Here is a 12701-nt window from a genome sequence, read left to right on the forward strand (position 1 = left end):
CAGTTGGCTGACTCTGATGGTCACCTTCACCCTTTTGCCTTTTATTTGTGCAAACTTATCCCACTGGAACAGAATTATGACATTTTAGACAAAGAGTTATTGGCTATTAGAGTGACTTTTGAGGAGTGGCAGCATCTCCTGGAAGGCGCTAAATTCCCAGTCCAAGTTGTTACTAATCACAAAAACCTGGAACTCCTGAAGGCAGCCCAGCATTTGAACCAGGGGCAGGCCCACTGGTCTCCTTTACACACTTCAATTTTGTGATCACTGCCACCCAAGAATAAGGAATGGGAAGGTGAATACATTATCCCAAAAGGACAAGTATTGTGAGCCTGGTATGGAAACCCTGTGCATGATCCTGAAACCTTTGAATTTTATTGCTGGTACCACAGTCCATAACCATCCATCTGGTCTCTGCTGCCCAATGATCCATTCATGATTAAAATCCATTGGGCCCTAGGAGATATCAATCTTCAGTCGAACCTGGTGTTCACACTCCATGATGGAATCCTCTACTGCAAGGGGAGCATCTACATGCCTGAGGGCACAACCAGGCTCCAAATCCTATGACTATATGCCATGACCCTCCTCTGGCAGTCTACTTTGCATGATTCAAGACCCAGGACCTGATGTCTAGGCACTTCTGGTGGCGAGTGCTGTGCGCTTCCATAGCAGCTTATGTGAGATCCCGCAATCTTTATTCCTGGATGACGACCCCCATGACCCATATGATACCACTGCCTCTCCTCCAGCCCTTGCCCACCCCACCTCAGCCGTGGACTTTATCATGGAACTGCCACCCTCCCAAGGACACACCATGATTCTAGTCGTAGTGGACCTTCTTACTAAAATGGTGCATTTATACCATGTTGAGGCCTCCCCATCACCCAAGCCTGCCCTTTTGAAGAAAACTTCTTTTACCTCCAGGGGTTACCAATGAGCATAGTGTCTGACTGGGGATCCCAGTTCATGTCCCATTTCTGATGGTAATTTCCTGTGCCCCCTGGGAATCAACACCTGTTCCAAGACCACTTACCACCCAAATACCAACAGTCAGACAAAACAAGTCAGTCAGGTTCTGGAGCAGGACCTATGCAGCTTTTTTTAATTACCATCAGGATGATTGGCTGTTGCTTACCTCCCACAGAATTTGCCTACAATAATGCCACATACATCTCCATCCAACACACCCCTTTTTTGCCAATTATGGATTCCATCTTTGCTTTCACTCCAAGTTCCCCACCATGTCTCCAATGACCACCTTTGCTGACCTCATCACTTGCATCCATCAGATAAACCAAGAGTTTAAACTCTGGTTAGAAGACGCTAAGGCAACATACAGATGATATGCTGATCAGCATCGTCGGCCAGCCCCTAGCTTCTCAGTAGGGGATAAGGTCTGGCTGCCCACCCAGAACCTTAGATCTACTCACCCATCTGCAAAGCTGGACCACCAGTACATGGGGGCCTTTCAGATTACAGAACGGATTAATATAGTAACCTTCAGGCTACAGTTACCAGAATCTCTTAAGGTCCATCCCATATTCCAGATCTCCCCTGTTAAAGTCACATACTAAAAATATCTTCCCACATGGCACCACTCCCCTGCCTCTACCAATAACCATTCAGGGTCAGGAAGAATATGTGGTTCGGCAAATTCTGGGGTCTCGCTGACTACAGGGAAGGCGCCAATACTTAATTGACTGAAAGGGATATGGCCCTGATGAATGCTCGTGGGAACCCACAGAACACATCCATAACTTTGACCTCCTGCTCACTTTTCACTGCATCTTCCCAAAGAAACCAGGCCCCAAGGCCTCTAGCGGGGGGGATACTGTCGGGATTAGGGCTGCAGCAGAGTCAGTCTCTGGGCAATCCAACAAGCATAGCTGATCTGCAGTATATTACCTGGTTGATTGCATCACCTGATTGGTAGGAAGGGCAGCTGGCTGGCTTTAAGCACAGCAGCAGCTGCAGCTTCCTTGCTGCTCAATGTCTATCGTGCCATTCCAGTCCCTGTAGCAGCAGACTTCCAGTCCCTGCTCCTAACCTGCATCAGCTCTGGTTCCTCTTCAGTTCCTGCCTCTCCAGAAACTATGACCCATGACTCTGATTGCCCTCCAGATCTGGCATTTGGCTTCTGTCCCTCCAGCCCTGACCCTGGGCTTGTTCCTAGACTCTGCTCACCCTGGACCCAGCTCTAACCGGTAGGCCAAACTCTCGCTTTAACCAGCAGGCCAGACTGCCTATGGCCCAATCTCTAACACTCCCATTAATTTCAAGGTTTTTAGAATCCCACCAGGTGCCTATCAGCATCTCTAGGTACCTAAATAACCTTACAAAACTGGCACTTAATGCCAAGTATATTCACGTAATGTGTTCAGTCTGAATGAATGTATCTTTTCCCATTTTTCTCTTGCCAACCTGCTTCTGCAGAACTAGCTGCCTTGCTTAGACACTGTAGATGAAATCCTGCCCACCTGAAGTCAATGCAAGTTTTGCCATTGATTTCAATAGGCACCAGGATATCACCCTTTATGCAGACTTGGAAAATACTTATCCCTAAATCCAACTTCTCATTTGGGAAAGCAGCCCTGAGACCGCTCTGTATTCATGTTACATGCCAAGGTGGTAACTTAAACATCCCTAAGGAGATATATATTTCCCATTTGAGAAAAAATTGGACTCTGTGAATCGCCAAAATGACAAAACTTTCTCCATAATACCTTATGTGGCGTCAAATTGACCTGTGATACTAGTTATAAAAGAAACACTGCCCCACAAGCAATACTTCCAGGAATCATGTGATTCCCAGCATCAGCAAACCATTACAATGTCATTTGCAGATTTTTCCGAGGACTCTGCTGTGATTAGCGCAACACTGTGCAGACACGTTGTCGGATAAATGAAAAATTTCAACATCACTCAAAGAAATCTACACACAAAATGAGCTCCTCGAAGTTGTAAATAGACATTTATTGCAAATAAAAATCCACATTCACATCGTTAAACTCATTAATTTTAAGGAGATCATTTTACATGAAGAATCTGTATTCATCTGGGCTGCTGCTTTTATCAAAACAGCTGCTTGTGACATGCATGTTTTTATTTAAATGTGGCAAGCCAAATACCTATCTAACTATAAAAGTTTTGATTTGGCTGATGACATAGTTCTGACACTTCCATTGCTTCATTTTCTCTGGATCTGACAGTACAGGCTCATCGAAAACCCCAAACCAACAATCTGGAAAACGAAGACATTTATGGTATTACTTGGCAGTCTTGGAAATCCCTGCATAGAATTGATACACGGTAAGAATATTTTGTTTGCAAATGTCTTGGATTTACATGCAGACTAAATCTGTGGTGGAGTAGATTTTTTCCAATGACTCTTACTAGAAGCATGACTCCAGAGTATTGGGATTTTAATGAAATCAGTATGTACCACAGGTAAGATTGCAGAGAAGATGGAAGACTTAAACTTTGTTTTAAAAAGATGATGGCCCGTGTTGATGGGGGACCCTTCTTCAGACATGGGATTTTTAAATACAGCTATTCATTTTTGTTTTCTAAATCTCTGGAATAACTTCTCAGACTCTGGAGTATACCAAGATTTTAGTTTCTTTGACATCTTTCATCTTTTCTATTTTTACCTTTTGTGTGTTTCACTAGCTTTTATATTATATCTATACACACACATTATATACATATGTACTCAGACACCCTATCATTTTGGGTGCTAAATAGTCACATTACAAATATTTTAAATTTACCAGTAATCTGATCAGGCCAGAAACGTTGCATCTATTTAAGAACTAGCTGACTGAAATAAAATCTGACTAAGGCGCAGTTTTGATGCAGGAATTACTGGGTGAAATTCTGTGGCTGGGGTTATGCAGGAGTCTCATAGACTCATAGACTTTAAGGTCAGAAAGGACCATTATGATCATCTGGTCTGACCCCCTGCATGCTGCAGGCCATAAAACCGTCCCTACCCCTTCCCTGGACTCTGCTGTTGAAGTCCCCAATCCTGTTTTTAGTGACTTCAATCGGCAGAGACCCTCCTGCTAGTGATCCCTGCCCCATGCTGCGGAGGAAGGCGAAAAACCTCCAGAGGCTCAGCCAATCTGCCCTGGAGGAAAATTCCTTCCCGACCCCAAATATGGCGATCAGTAAGACCCCGAGCATATAGGCAAGAGTCTCCAGCCTGACCCCTGTTAGCCATTATACTATTTACCTACCATTGCTTGGTTTTCCTTGACTACTATGTTTTACCATTAAACCATTCCCTCCATAAACTTATCTAACTTAATCTTAAAACCAGACAGGTCCGTCGCCCCCACCGTTTCCCTCGGAAGGCCGTTCCAATATTTCACCCCTCTGACGGTCAGAAACATTCAGTGGTTCTCAACCTGCAGCCTGCAGGCCGCTTGCGGCCCAGTCAGCACAGAACTGCGGCTCATGTGACATCCTCAGGGCCATAGAGGTAGTATTTGATGCAGCCCACATAACACATTGTGGGCCACATATGCGGCCCACAATGGTAAATAGGTTGAGAACCAATTAGATGATCATAATGATCCCTTATGCCCTTAATTTATCACTATATGAAGGTTAAGTAAAAAGAGGAAAGATCCAAAGAGTCATTTATGAAGCAACTAACAGTGTTTAACTTTTTCAAGAAATTTACAATGGAGAACATAGAGAATATACAGATCTAAAGCCAGACAAGGAGACAAATTCATTAGTGGCTAGTGTAAGCCACAGGCATATTCACTTGTGCCTGTGTTGACTTTGGTCCAACATCCCCAATTCAAGGAGAATATAGTCTAATTTATACAAATATCACAGTGAGTAAATGTATCAGTATGCTGATAGCAAAAAGAAGAGACAAGGAGAAGCTTTGGAAGAGCACTTGTTGAGTTTGGGAGGGGGTTGTTTTTGGGGGTGGAGAGTGGTTAAGCAAGTGCCCTTTTAATGGCTATCATTTGAGATGTCATAACACATTAACATCTTGATGGCAGAACTTCAGCGGGTGTAAAATGTCATAGATTCAGTGACGTCAATGGGAGCTATGACAATTTGCACCAGCTGAGGATCTTTCCCTTGGATTTTTGTTTGTTTGTTTTTTAGTCCTCTCATGATCAAGAGAGACAGCAGCAACGAACCATGCCCAAGTGGAGAACAGTGGCAGACTGTTGGCCAGAAGAAGCGGCATTTAAGGAGAAAACTGAGGTACAGCAACTGTAATTACTAAACTGAAGTGACTACAAGTTTATTTTTCATGGACAAGTTAATTCATCACATACATTTTTACTACATTTAAAAAGTTCCTTTTGCATTTTCACAGATGATCTATTTTTCCTTATTTGTGCTTTGCAATTTTCATCTAAGTGATCCACCATAGGTAGCTTCTTGAAATAACACCCAGCTGTCACAGGCAGGCTGGTCCTTTAGGCAAGCTGAATTCAGCCTGGCTTCTGACCTAGCAGTTACCCTCAGCCTTGCCCCTGATCTAGCCATGGAGTGGCAATTAGTGATACCAACTGGATGTAATGGAGTGAGAGTAACTGACCCCAGTTGCAGAGGATTACTTAAACGCAGCTGAGTGGAGAAGGCCCAGAAGAGAGGAGGTATGGAGTTCCCACTCTCTATGGGAAGGGGTTCGGGCAGGTAGACTGAGGAAAGCCACAGTGATAGAACTGAGCCCTGTGGGGGGCAGACCCTGGAAAGGGGGCAAGATCCAGGGAGAGACCATACAGGAGAGAAGACTCTCCTATGGAGACAAACCCACAGAGTAGGCTCCTGTGGTTGAGTAGCTCTGAGGTAGGGTTTCTACATGCCACAGAAGACTTCAGTTGCCCAAGAGGGCAGAAGAATTATTCAGATGTTTGGATTTTCATTTGGACCTTTTGGTTACCCTGGAGGAGATTTGAACTTTATGTGACTTGGCTGGAGGGCTGAGGCACGGAAGAGCCAGTGTGAGGCAGATGGTCAGTAGGCAGTGCTGGAAACGAGGACCCCATGCAGCATCACACCCTGACACAAAGGTGTGCTATGCATGGTGAGTACACGGCCTTATATGAAATGCCAAGTAAGAGGTTAGTTGCAAGTCATATCAAGCATTTCAGCTGTACTGAGTCTTTCCTGCTTACTATTATTTTTCTGGACATGGATTTTTTAGGTTGGGGCTCCTACCCACTATTAGGCCAGGGAGAATAATTCTCTGCCAAAGCAGTGCTATAATTTAAAAACCTTTTCAGAATGAATTATGGATTCAGTACATGCAAAATGCTCTTTGTCATCCTCAAGTGTCTAATTTAAGGGGGGGGGACTACAAAGAAGTAATAAAAAAAATGTGAAATAGTGGAATGAGGCAAAGCAATTAAGTTCCCTGTTTCTTAGGCATAGACAGAACCTAACATTAGTCAGGTGGTTAACTAGATAACATCACTTTTCCCCCTCATTCCTTTAGAGTAAATGTATTGTGTCATTGTTCAGTAAATGAAGAAACAATTGAAATAAGTAGCCAAAACATTCCAATTGTATATTCTGCTCTTTACCTGCTTACCTCTAGGGGGGAACTGTATCCTCAGAACAATAATTCCACATCATAATCTCTCTATTATGTGAGGGCTGCAATTTAGTTACAATTGAGATGAATGTAGCTGACCTGAACTCTTGACAATACAAAGCTTTCTTAAATCAATGTATTTAGAAAGACAAGGTCGATGACTTTTTTTGGACCTGATCCAAAGCCCATTGGAAGGTCTGTTGACTTCAGTGGACTTCAAATCAGGGCCCATTAAAGCAATTTTTTAAAAAAAGGTTGAATGTCAGGTTCCAGCAAGTAGTAGTGGCTGAAATTGAGATGGTTCAGGGTGATAGTCTGGTTCAGATGAGCATCCCAAAGTTCAGACCAACTTCCAGCTCAGCTGGAAATCCCATAAGGATGGGTTCTCTTGTGAAATTTCTACCATTTCCTCTATCTAGTTGGGCCAGAAATAGAACAAGAATAGCATCTCTTTTGGTATTTTTGGCCCCTCTGTTTCTGCTGCTGACAAAAAATAAAATACACACATGAAAGTGAGAAAAGAAAAATATAAAAAAACCCCAAAAAACTGTATGATGGGGCTACTCTCTAGATCCACCCTCTGTGAGCAAGTGGGTAGGAAAGGAAGGGGTGAAAGGAGAATCTCTTGTTCTGCCACTTCACTGCCAGACAGCATACAAAGGACTGGAAGGAACCTCCTGGGTCATTAAGTCCACTTATTTGCTATTGCAGGCAACCCTATCATATAATCCTATTCAGACTCCATTTTAAAGCTATGTTGTTTGCCCCATTACCTTTAGTGGGAAGCTGTTCCAGAACCTCACTCCTGTCGTGGTTAGAAACCAGTAACTGTCCTGACGCACAGTAAGTAAACTATTCTCCTCCCAGCAAGTGGGAGGGAATAGGGAGAGGACTGTGACTCTCCTCGATATGCTGCTGGGGTTATGCAGCTACGTACCAGCTCTTGCTCAGGGCCAATTGTAAAGTTACAATTTAGTCCTTAGGCTGTAATTTCTTTGCAGGAAGTGGGACGTGCAACCTGTTTGTACAGCGCCCACCACAGTAGGGTCCTGATCCTGAGGTCTTGAGCCTTACTGCAATATATCTAAATACTAAATGATAGTACAATTAGGAATGAGGTTAAAGCCAATTCACTTTTGCCTAATAGTAGAGCAATCCAGGTATTTTAATCCCAGTCCCAGCATACTTTCAAATGCAACACTTTGCTTGTCATCTAGTAAATATTTTAATGATTTATACCTCAATAAATGCCAGTCCAAATGCGATCCCCATAAGTATGACCATATGGTGTTTGAAGAAATCAATTACCACAACGCTACATGGCTGAAAGAAAAGAAAAGATTAATTATGGGTAATATAAGCTCATTAGGAGTACAGCCTCTAAAATCATTGGCTGCATGGGATAGCACTGGCCAAAAAGATAATCCACCATGGGCAAGAGAAGCTGTTCTAATTTGCTCTGGTTTGTTACAAAGACAAAGAATACATCTGCAACCATCCTGTGCTCTGGGAGGAATATCTGTTCTTTCTCTTCCCAAATATGAATCTAGTATCCAAATATACACGTAGGGTAAAGTTTCAGAATAAAAGACACTGCTTCAGTGTCTAGGGTTTGTGATACTGCCACATGCAAAATGAAGTAAAAATATCATTTGCGCTTATTTTCTCTGTCTAATCCCTTTTTATTAGAGAGGGGCCAAAGCTGTGAAGTTCGAGTCTGGAAGTGAGTCAATTTCCCATTACACTGATATTTGCATTTGCTATTCCAGGTTAGGTTTATTACAGGCTCAGAGCAGGATGATTGGATATGGAGCCACATTTAAATCCAAACTTTCTCAAATGTTCGAGGGGCTCATGCTGGAAGTGGGATGGAATGAGCAATTCAGATCTGGAGTTCCAGTTTGAGCCTCTCTGTATTTTTTTTATAAATGTACATATGCCTGTTCTTATCATGACTACATTTGCTCAAGTCGGTGACTAACTGCTCTTGCAAACTGTGGTGAAGACCAAGTGAGGCCCAGAGCCATCAAAACTACAGGGACCCTCCATCTCCACCATTGTCCCCTGCCCGACATGTGGATGGGCTTTCACTCTATTTTCTCCCCAGTGATAAACACGTTTATCTTTCTCTCAAAAAGGCTTTAAATTTCGCTCTGACTCACTATTGCAGCAAGTCTCAAAATGGTGGGTTCGTTTCACAAGGATCCTGCCAATATCCACTCTTGCCCATAAAATTTGGTGGTTTGCACAAGGAATTTGTCTTGCACCCACAATAATTCATCTATATTTTCACGCTTGTATTCTCTGGGTCCATTTAGACCCTGACTGAACTTTGGCCAAAGAGGAACATACCATTTCATATTTCTGAATGTTAGGACTTGACTCTGCCGCCCTACACACCTGCTGAATATACCCTTATTCACAAGCAGCTTTCCTTCAGTGACACTACTCAAAGAATGATTTAGTACTCAGCATAAATAAGGGTGGCAGAATCTGGCAATGAACTTCAATATTTATAAAAATCTAGCCCCCAAATTTGATATTTATAGAAATCGGCTATATAGGGGATGTAGATAATGGCAAAACCAGACATGTCGTAGCACTAATTTTCTAAAAATGCAGACATTTTATGCCTGTTTTCACTATTTTTCTCTGGATTTGCAGAGTTCTAATTTCCATGTAATGAGACAGATAAATCTTGAAATAGATGAATTGAGTTCCCTTCTCCCACCCTCCAATTTTTGTCTGAATCTCTCTTTGCTGCCTGTCATCATGCACCCTATCTTACTGTTATAATTAAATGCTGTAAGCTTTTCCAAGGGGTTCAGCTGGGGGAAATGGCCCCTCAAGTGTGCTGTCAGAAAACATGCAGCATTTCATTCCAGCGGATTCTATAACTGAGCGTGAACCTTTTTAAAAGAGATTAACAATCTCTTACACTGAAGCCTTTCATCCTGAAATAAGTACTTTAAAAGCTATGGGTCAAATCCTGGGCAAACATGTCTGACAATGTAGTTATCTTATTGTGTGGAATCCTGAGCCTGGGGTGAGAGAGGAGGTGAGTAATCCCCATAGCAATATGGAGCTATCGCTAAGGCCTCCTGTCACTCAGAATCTTCACTGGTGACCACAAGCTGGGAACCCAGACAGGCTGCAGAGGTCCTTCGGGCACTGCACCACACTGTAGAAAGGCAGGCATGGCAGGGGGAGTAGGCAGCAGCCAACAAGCATGCTGCACTGCACAACCGCTGGAGGAGAGGAAAATTTAACTACGGAAAACAGAACAAACCCTTTTCCTTTTCAAAAGTGTCAGGGGCTCTTTAATGACCAAACAAAGCGGACAGAACCTCGCTCTAAACCTCTTTTTGGAAAGTGCAATATGTAAAAATCGTACTTACCTTTTTATAAATGTATCTGTTAGAAGAAAAGATACAGAGATCTGTATTTTGGTCTTTCTGTGCACATTCACAGATCTTGAAATTACCATAAGGAGTATTAAAATTGCTCCCCCAGTCTTCATATCCCTTCACCAAACCACAGCACTGATTCTGTAAAAGAGGAGAAATGGAGGGGTGAAAGGGAAGAATGGTGACTGAAAACAAGTCACATAAATCTGTTTCGTACTTGCAAACCTTACCAAAACATTGCACATCTAAGAGGCCCTTTGCGTACATGTATCAATGTCTTCTATCAATAATCAGAATGGCAGGTGAATTGTAGTCCATAAATAAAGAGGATGAAGAAGGAACAGATTTCCAATATACAATAAGAAAGAATCAGTAACATGGCTTTGGATTAATGACTGCATGTGCCACAACATAGCATGTAACAATGTTGGATGTTTTCAGAATTATGTTTTTTCCCTGCATTTTTTATTTGTATGTTAGACATAGCCAAAGTATTTCACATGTGAAAAAAAGCCAACCTGGAAAAAGACAACACAGGCATATAAAAATGTGATAGCTAGAAAAATAACTACCTTAATGGATGGGTAGCCCATGAACCTAGGGCCAGAGAGGCTAGGGATTTGTTTTGGGTTTAAAAACCTAAACCAAGTGTGGTTTTGGTTCAGGTTCTATTTTATCCAAACCATCAAAGTGCATGGGTGGAGGTAGGGCATCACAAAGTTCTGGTTTTAGCTCTTCTCTGTTTTAAAGGGCAGCTGGAACCACTCATCTTGTAGAGATGCAAACATCATGGGACATCATAAAGCAATCATGATTTACTAAAAAACAGAGCCACTATGGCTCTACCTCTACTTTTTCCAGAGAGACTCCTCATCCCTCCTGGGGGCTGTCTATGATATCATCAGCAATGGGTTGGGTCAGCAATAGGAGGGGGCAGCACAAGCTGTCTAAACACTGTCTGGCTACCATTCCCCTAGCATCCCTGGCAATGTTCATAGGAAGAGTCCTTAAGCTCATCCCCTAAAGTCATGTGCTCTTATGGACCAGGCAATGCACACCCAGGCATAATAAGAATGAATGGTTCTGAGCACCAGCTGCTCTGTGGTGAACGGCCTGTCCCCTGATGCAAATGGGAGTTGAGAATATTCTGCACTTCTCAGGAGGCATCTTTCAGGATCAGATGTATCTTGAATGTTTCACCTTTTCGTGTTAAGCATGCATGGATATGAGCCTGGACATAAACCCACAGAAAAAACCTCTCTTTTCATCCTGTTTTATTTCTCTCTCTTTTACAATAAAATATAGCATTGCATGACTTTCTAGTAAGGAAGAAAATATTTTAGATAAGCAGCACATGGTGAATGTTCATTAAAATATGCTCATTTTTCTTTATGACTTACATAGTCCCTGACAGGCTCCCTTATCCCAGGAGTAAATTTGCCACTACAGACTGGTGGATGATTTTAAAATAGTAAAGGTTGGAGTAACAACTTTCCTTCAAAAGCTCTTCAGCTTGGAACCAATGGCCGTCAACCCTCTTCTAAAGCATCTTATCTCACTGGTGGTGCTGTCACTGGGTGACATTTGTCATGGCAAAATAGTATCTGTCATTCTTTGAGTGCTGAAAAGATTATACAGATTGCATATCTATGTTGCTGCCATAGCTGGTTTGAATAGGGAGTGCAGCCAGATAGAGAGAGAACTTCCCTTAGATAGGGAGGCTTTTAATGCTGGGCGCAGTCTCTCCCTTGACGCAGGAGTCTGCCAGCTCTGAGTTATTGCCTCATTAGAGACCTGTAAAGTGAAGACCTCAGACTGGGGAAGGAAGGGAGAGTTAGGATTAGCAGAGCTTGTTATAATGTTATCGTTCTTTGTTTTGAATCCTCCTTAATAAAGTCTTTATACAACATTTGCTTTCTCCCATAAACCCATTATGTCGTCATTCCAACACCGCTTGGATCGATCATTTATTTTAAATAAGATATCAAATTTCAATGAACACAGGTAAAATGGTGTGTGATACGTAGCTCTGTGATGGGGTATACAAACCCCACACTGGGATGGAAGAGGTTAAAGGACTAGATTGGGTCCAGGTAGATCTGCCATTCCAATCCCGCAGAGCATGCTCCAACTGGAGACAGGGTTGAAAAGGGAGCAACCCAGCTCAGAAAGGGGAGGCTGAGGAAGAATGCAGACCTGCCCTGAAGGCTCCTGCAAAAATGGGGCTGGAGAAGCCTCCCTAAAGGCACAGTGCAGTATGCACAGCCCAACTGGGTCTGGCCGTTTTTGGTTTCCTTTTTCTTTTCCCCTTATCTGGGATCAGAAGCTGAGGGAAGGAAACTGTGTTAGGAAGAGACCCAGGGAAAGGCCCCTCCCAGAGGCCCAATGCTGGTGACCCTCCTAGGCAACAGGGCCAGAACCTCAGTATAAGTGGGAAGGCCATGAGGCCCCCTCTTTCCTCTTCTTCCCGTGTGGCCCTGACCCTGCTTCTCCTCTTTCCCTCTGAGGCATGACTCCATGGCCAGGCCAGAAGCCGGAGCCAGGCTGTGGTAAGAGCTGCCCAGGGAGCCCAGGCTGCTGTGAGAAGCCCCAGACCCTCTACCTGCCGCGGGTGGGGGTCAGGGTGCCTGAAAGCAGCCCGCAGCCCGTGCCCCTGCCCCCTCGGGCACTCAGCCCAGGGCAGCTGAAAGGTTTGGGGCTCCCCACAACAGCTCGGGTTC

General features: G+C 43.5%; 1 protein-coding gene across 1 annotated transcript in view; it reads right to left on the reverse strand.

Moving 5' to 3' along the window:
• Window positions 1-2957: 2957 nt before the first annotated feature.
• TSPAN8 (tetraspanin 8) overlaps window positions 2958-12701 on the reverse strand; it is a 127653-nt gene continuing 117909 nt past the window's right edge. Inside the window, exons 8-10 of the mRNA XM_065558942.1 lie at window positions 9973-10122; window positions 7814-7897; window positions 2958-3244 (exon numbers count right to left, since the gene is read on the reverse strand). Of these exons, the coding sequence (XP_065415014.1) occupies window positions 3191-3244; window positions 7814-7897; window positions 9973-10122 (288 nt within the window). The 3' untranslated portion in view covers window positions 2958-3190. The remainder of the gene's footprint in view (window positions 3245-7813; window positions 7898-9972; window positions 10123-12701) is intronic.

Source organism: Chrysemys picta, chromosome 1 (genome assembly GCF_011386835.1).
Source record: "Chrysemys picta bellii isolate R12L10 chromosome 1, ASM1138683v2, whole genome shotgun sequence".
NCBI classification, from domain to species: domain Eukaryota; kingdom Metazoa; phylum Chordata; order Testudines; family Emydidae; genus Chrysemys; species Chrysemys picta.